This window comes from Thunnus thynnus, chromosome 15 (genome assembly GCF_963924715.1).
Source record: "Thunnus thynnus chromosome 15, fThuThy2.1, whole genome shotgun sequence".
Lineage (NCBI taxonomy): Eukaryota > Metazoa > Chordata > Actinopteri > Scombriformes > Scombridae > Thunnus > Thunnus thynnus.
Genome location: NC_089531.1, coordinates 20,397,085 through 20,404,552, shown reverse-complemented (window position 1 = coordinate 20,404,552; position 7,468 = coordinate 20,397,085). Strand labels below are relative to the sequence as shown.

The window sequence follows — 7,468 nt, the reverse complement described above, 5'->3', positions numbered from 1 at the left end:
CCATCCTCCACCTCCTCTCTCTCATCAAGGGTCATTTGCTCAGTTTCCTGCCTGCCTCTCCTGGCTTTTCCTCTCCATCCCTGATTGGTGAATTTCTACTAGCATCTGATAGGCTCGTGCATTCGGCGCCTCCCCTTGTAAACAGTCATCGTAACACCTCCCCCTTTTTTGGGACACTCCTTCTTTCTCCTCAGACTCTCCGCCTCTTCACCTGTGCTCCTCCTCCTATGCAAACACAGAAGAAGTGTGTTATAGTGCCACCTGGTGGATTACACTTGCCACATTATGCACAGTGCTGTTTAAAACTCATGCTATTCTGCACTAAATACTACATTAATCTCCTAACAAAAGCCTGAAACTGAAATGAAACTTTAATGATTCATATATTGAAAAAAATACAGTTCAAGAGACAGAAAGAGACAAAAGGCCCCTAAAGACAAATCTGCAAACTTCAGATTTGATCAACCAAACCTAGAGTGCCATCTTCTGGTTTTACAATTGAACTACCAGCTGTGACAGAAGTCAAAGCACCAACACCAATTAAATTTTAAATTTGAAGTAAGAAATGGGCAAAACAAAAAAATGCAATAATAAACGCAAAAATGAACTATTCCTGTTATCAATCACTGTGACTGAACAAAAGCGGACAAAACTGAACTGAACTATTTTAAGTGATATCCTAAGGGGAAAATCAACTAAAGGTATCATAGATTAAAGGTTGACTGGTTAAGTTAAGTTAAATGGTTAAGTTAGAGGCATAGAGTATGGTTGCTTCTTTATTGTTCTGAGGCACAGATATCCAGGCCTCCCATGTGCCTTCTGGGAGACCCCAAACCAGCAAATTAGAAACTGCTGTTGTCAGGTAAGAAATATGTCTCTCTTCAAAAAGCTTTTCAGAAACTAAGAGCAATGTTCTTGAGTACCATCCAAGAAGCTTTTAGAGGGATTAATGTGCCTGAAGGGTTAGGGGAGCATGAAATCCTTCAAATTTTCTAAGAAACCAAAATGCCCCAAATTGGAAATAAGTAAGTGTTTACCTACAGCAATGAAATATGAAGCCCTGTGTTCATTTTTGTCATTAAAAGGATATTAAAAGGCTGAAGGTGATATTCTATATTTTTCTTACTGTGTCAACAAATTCCATGAAAAGACCAAATCAGCAGTGAATTGATCCTACTAATAAGTTTTGTCTGCGTAGCCAAAGACTGACCTGGCTTATTCCTCTGTGCCATAGAACCGGCTGACATGATTCTTCATTATGATGAACATGGGTACTATAGTATTTCTTTAGTTAATCCCACATACACCATCATGGTGATGTAAATGTTCATTAGGGCATCAAATCAGCAGCTGAAGATAGTCACCAACAAACACACTATTTGCTCCTGTTTGAGTAACATTTGCTAAGAACTAACTGTTGCCAGCTATTTTATGAAATTATTTAGCCATTTTTGAAAAATACCACATATTTGACCCATTTTTAAAGATTCAAATCACCAGAAGGAATGAAGAGCTTAGAGCTGAGAGCCACAGACAGGTCAGGGTCAGAAAGTTGGAAAATATTGAGACACATGATGGGAGTCGTTTTCAATGACAAAAAAATAGAGAATATTGGCAGCATATCCTTTAAGTAGTATCATGTATGGTCCTCTTTTTGTACTTTTTTACTACCACTCATAAGACGGAAACTAACCACAATAATTTATTGTCTTTCACTTGGAGGATTTCAGTGGGGGGCCTGTCAAATTTTGCTTACAGCCCTAAAAATGCTCGGGCCTGCTCTGTCTGCATGTGTAACAGGTTAAATACTTTAACATAAAGCTCTTTTTGTCCTTCTGTGGAAAGAAATAAAAGGACTACTTCCTGTCTGTCTCCCTGTCCTTCTCCTGAACCTTAGATAGGCTCAAAGTTTTCATTTGGCTCCTTTCTTATTGGCTGTGATTGTGAGTGAGAGATGTGCCTCCATCATCAACAACACAGCACAGAATTACACCAGCCACACACACTGTAGTATGAACATGTGTGTCTGTCTGCCCGGCGTCAGCGTGTCTTCCCATACATCATAATGTAGTGATCCTGCAGAAATGGATTTGATCATTGATAAAACTATAACCTGTCACAAGGGCCTTGATGAATGTGTCTCCTTGCTGAGTGTACGGGCATGTAAAGTGTTGTGATGATGACCCGACTGATGTCTAAGTTGGGGGGGAAGATAAAACTCCACATAAATCAGCTCAACAGGGGGATAACAGCACATTCCCACAAATCATCCCGGGAATCCGAGGGTGTCCCGCTCCTGGAGAGGAATTCTGGGAACGCTGCCAGATCCCGGACCCAGAGATAGAGAGTGAGAGAGGCAAGGATCAGCAGTGTCACTGCGGTCTGTTTCTCTCTGCTTCCTGTTTCTGTCTCTTCTTTGGGTCTACCTTTACCTGTATTATCTTAAGCCTTTCTGCCAGTTTTTTCCTGCATATTCTTCATTAGTTTTCCTAGAGTTCAGAAGAAATTAAATCATAGCACAGATAGATGAACATTTCAGGAAATTCAACATGTCTAATATACAAAATATACAACTGATATGAGATGAACATGAATGTAAGATAAGTCAGAAATACATTATATGTGAAAGCAGGGTTATTAAATAAAAGCTGGGCTGTATTTCAGTCAAGGAAGCACTGTTAGTTTTCAAGCAAATAGACAGCAGGGAGAAACAGAGAGGAGGGGAGGGAGGAAGAGGAGGCCGAAAGCAAGAAAATGGAAAGATGAAAAGGCCGCCGGGGTGGTGAGGGATGCACATTAAAAACATTAAGAAGAGAGAATTACAGTGGCGGAGAACAAGGTCTTTGAGGGAGTGCTCGGAGAGCCCAGTGAAAGAACAAAGGGAGAGCTTGAGGTATAGGGAAGCCCTCTGCGGATAAGACTCTGGATGAGTGTTGGAGACAGGATCGTAAATCCCAAACCCCATAGTCTGCAAGCTGGGGCCAGGGTCAGCAAGGGAGAGCACAAAGAGAAGGGTTGAGGAGAGGTGGGAGGTAAATGATAACATAGAAAGATAGACTGAAACCATAGCCATAAAAAACATCTTAAGGTTGATACTGAATCACTAAAACCAGATGCGATTTGGATACTTTCCCGCTGAGGTACTTCAAACCGCAAGGTTAAATGCTCTGTGTGCTCAAAGGTGGGACTGGACATGGCAACATGGCAAATGGCAACAATGTCAGGGTCATGACGCATGGATCAAATTAAAGTTCCCTGCGGGTTGTCATTATCACCCTGTGTCTCTCAGTAGGCATTCCTCACATTCTGTCTGCTCTGGATGCAAATGCAGCTCCAGTGAGTCATTTGTGCATCTAAATTACACTATCGATACATTCAGCAGCAGGAATGGTGAGTGATGTCATCGCCGCTGCTAAGTTGCAAATACTTGTTAAAGCTGAATTGTTCGACGGTTGCTAGATGCAGCTCGCTAGATGAATAGCAGTTCTAACAAACAGAGAGGGGACAATGTTGTGCTTGTTTCTGGGCTCTTTCAAAAGATTTTTCCAACTAGTCCCTGATCACATAGATAGATAGATAGATAGATAGATAGATAGATAGATAGATAGATAGATAGATAGATAGATAGATAGATAGATAACTATTGATATAAAAATATATAATAATAACAATATACTTCTGATATGTTAAGAATGGATCCAATGATGGATCCAATAATGTGAAAATAGTTGCTCTCACTGAAATTTGAGTCTCCAGTTACCCTCAGCTGACCTGAGCATTTTATCTAGTTTCAGCTTATTTTAGTTTTACAGGCCACAAATTTACTGTTTGGTTCAGTTTCAGTGCTCTCATCAATCTCATTTCCAGCTGCAGCAGGAAACTGTTTTCAGCGAAAAAGCTCTGATAAACCTACTGTCCAACATCAGACAGCAGACAGCCACAGCTAGCGACTAGCTGGTGAACATAGTGGAGCATTTAGAATATATAGATGTTTTCCTCAGGAGTTGGTAGAGACAAAGCAGAGCTAAAAAGAGTGTTAACATATGACTTACATTCATCATGTAGACAGAAATATGGGAACGCAACAACTGTTTGCTAACACAACACATTCACCATAATTTTTTAAATTGAGAACATATCAGTGTTTTGCTGTGCCCAAATGGCCAAATAAAACCAATAAAGGCTGCTTTAAATTGTCAGTTCACAATTTTTCAAGTCTGTCTTAAAACAATAGTCAGGTGCCCATATGAACATTGAAACAGAATTTTAATCATTCCTACTGCTTATGTGGGAACAAATGTATTCTCAAATGTATTTAAAAGTTTATCTGAAGCTAATATGAGTCTTCAGCTGTCCTAGTTTGCTAAATCAAGGGAATATTTTTACAGTTACAGTCTTTTCCCTGGTGCCAAATTCTCTCTTTGTGTTACAATCCTTCCACTGCAGCTGAACAGGAAAACACTGGCCCTCAAGACACAAAGAAGGAATTTTATACTGATAAGACTGTAACTTAACTGTAATGGAAGTGTCCTCAAGCAACAATTTCATTGCAAAGAACAATAAACATGCTAAAGTACCAGTTTAAAAATATCTTTCAGATGAAATAGTTTAAAATGATATATTGTAATTATGGCTACAAAGGCGATTTTTAGATATTTTTACTTTGAACAGTTTGTTTTTTCTTTTAACTGTTTTAAAGGAAAGTAGAAGAAAGACATGAATTCATTGAACAACTGCAGCTAAATCACTAAGAAACTGAATGAAAGACTGCAAAACGTCATCTTTCATAAATGTCCTTCTTGATGCTGCTGCTTGTATGATGTTTTTTTTCCCTTCAAGAGACCAGTTGTTTTGTTTTTCTCCATCAATCATCATCAGCCTTTAGCTATTTCCAGCTCATCAATGATGACAAGAATATGTTCCTAATTGACATATCTTGGATATAATTAGTAAAGATTGTAGGAACAAGAAAATACAACATCTGTAGATTTGGACAAAACAAGTTGTATCACATATTGAAGATGAGTGTTGCTGCCATTCACTGTTTCCATTCAACACCATGTAGTGTACTTTTGTTTTGCTGTGATGTTCCTGCTTCATTCAGCAGCCCAATTAGGACATACGTAGCTTTACAAATATATTCTCCAGAGCTGGATCATTATTCTTTAAGGAATGTGTTCGGTTTAAATGAGGCTGATGCAGAGGATGTATGTGTGTGTGTGTGTGTGTGTGTGTGTGTGTGTGGGTGTCTTTATCACAGGTGACGTATGTTTTCCGTGGGCTTTAATAACAGGGGACAGTGTGATCTGTAGGAAATCAGGCATGTGTCCTGGGGCTGTCCTGAGAGAAGCTGCTGTTAACATGTTGATGACAATCTTACTGTCAGTGCTGTTGATGTTGGGGGGTCTTGGCGGGGCGGCGGTGTCTGACCCCCAGTTCTATGGGAAATCGATTCACAGTGATAAAACTTTGCTGAGCAGCGATGACGGACGACACACTGTGAGGAAACAGCCAAACCAACAGGTGAGAATCATTTAATGAACCAATATCAGATATTTAATCTATGTTGCTCGACTTTTTTTGAGTTCTGTACTGAAACTGTCAAGATATTGATCAAAGAAGGCATAATCAACAGTATTTATTCAAATTTTATGTTATTTGTTCAAAACCTGTCATAATTCTTGAACCTGGTGAGCACAGTTATTTGTTTTATCACTGCAATTGATATCACATTTACACATTTTTGGTGTATATTATATATTATATATTATTGAGTTTTTTTTACATGTTCCTGCATTGAAGACGTTGGAGTTTTTCAGAGCTGCAATGATTAGTCCATTAATCGATTAGATCAGAAACTAATCTGCAACTATTTTGATGATCGATTAATTGATTAATCAGCCATTTTTTTTTAAAAAAAGCCAGCGTCTCAAAAGTGAAGACTTGCTGTTTTTCCTTTTCATATATGACAGTTAACTGAATATCTTAACAGACTCTTAGTCAGGCAAAACAAGCAATTTGAAGACATCACAGAGGCCTATAAGATATTATGAATGCCATTTTTTGACTATTTTTTGACATTGCATGCATTTGAACCTCATACAGTTACTGCAGGGTTATATGAAATAAGATAAAATGATGTGACCTAACTCATAGAGGAATATTAGTAGTAAAACATCAACATTATTGATTAATTTGCTGATTATTTTCTGATGAATTGTTTTTTTCTGTAAACTGGCAGACACTGTGAACAATTATAATTTCCCAGAGATTAAGGTAACATATTAGAATTGCTTGTTTTGTCTGATCAACAGTCTGAAAGTCAAAAACATTCAGCTTACTATCATACATGACAAAGAAAAGCAAGGAATCCTCACATTTGAGGAGATGGAGTTGAGCATTTTGGCTTAAAAATGACTAAAATGATTAATCAGTTAATCAAATCAAAATACATGGCAATTAATTTTCTGTTGATTGACTAAGCAATGAATCATCTAATCATTTCAGCTCTATTAAAACACATCAAAACGATCTTTCTAGACTGATCTAAACATCAACATGTTTCTGTTCCCAGACGAAAAATGAAATCCACAGGAGTTTGGATCTCAAGAGCTTCAACGTACACGTGAGCCCGACCACCAGCAAAGTCAACCTCCCAACCATCATCAAGCTCTACCCGCCCACTGCGAAACCTCCCCATCTGCACCCCAATATGCCCATGCGCTTTGGAAGGGAAAGTGATCCTGTCGACGACAGGTTACCAAACTCGACCCCCAACATGCCCCAGAGGTTTGGGAGGTCCTGGGAGGTGATTCGAATGTGTGCAGACTGTCCTGATGCCCGAGAAGCACTGAGCCCAGTGCTGCCTCAGAGATTTGGGAGAAACAGTCCATACTGGAGCCTTCGTAGGACTCTGGCCAATGCACAGTTATTGAAGACTGGCTTGCACTGGTAGGAAACTCTAGCCCATAATGACTGACATTATTATAAATTTCCTAAAAGATACAGTAACTTTTTGGTTTGCAGCTAAAACAAACATGTATTTAGGCAGCACAGTGACTCAAAGTCTGTTTTGTGTCTTGACTTTCCATCAATCCATTCTCTATGCACCAGTCTATTTCAGGGCTGGTGTCCTAATTCTGTAATACCAAAGTCTGAAGTATTAAGCATGTATTTTTTTAGTTATGAATAACACAAACTGTGTATTCTTTATTCCAACAGGGCAGAAGATTTTGACTTTACAACCAGCTCAGAAGAAGTGAAGATGCAAGAAGAAAACCTTTAAAGGATGAAAGAGACTCAGCCTGCATTGAGGTCTAACACAGCATGTAAATACCAATGCAGTGTTTTTACTGTAAAGATAATGTTTAGAATCAAATGTTTAAAAATGGCATCGTCCCTTTAAATGAAGTTATATTATTGCGATGGAAAACATATCTTTAATGATGCTAATAAAGTTTCAAGCGAC

At 38.7% G+C, this 7,468-nt stretch overlaps 1 protein-coding gene across 1 annotated transcript; it reads left to right on the top strand.

Annotated features, from left to right (window-relative positions):
* The first annotated feature begins 5,039 nt into the window (after positions 1-5,039).
* Positions 5,040-7,468, top strand: npvf (neuropeptide VF precursor). The gene is made up of 3 exons (XM_067611917.1): positions 5,040-5,523; positions 6,575-6,951; positions 7,222-7,468. Exons 1-3 carry the CDS (start codon positions 5,188-5,190, stop codon positions 7,283-7,285), a joined length of 777 nt encoding a protein of 258 aa, XP_067468018.1. The 5' UTR covers positions 5,040-5,187; the 3' UTR covers positions 7,286-7,468.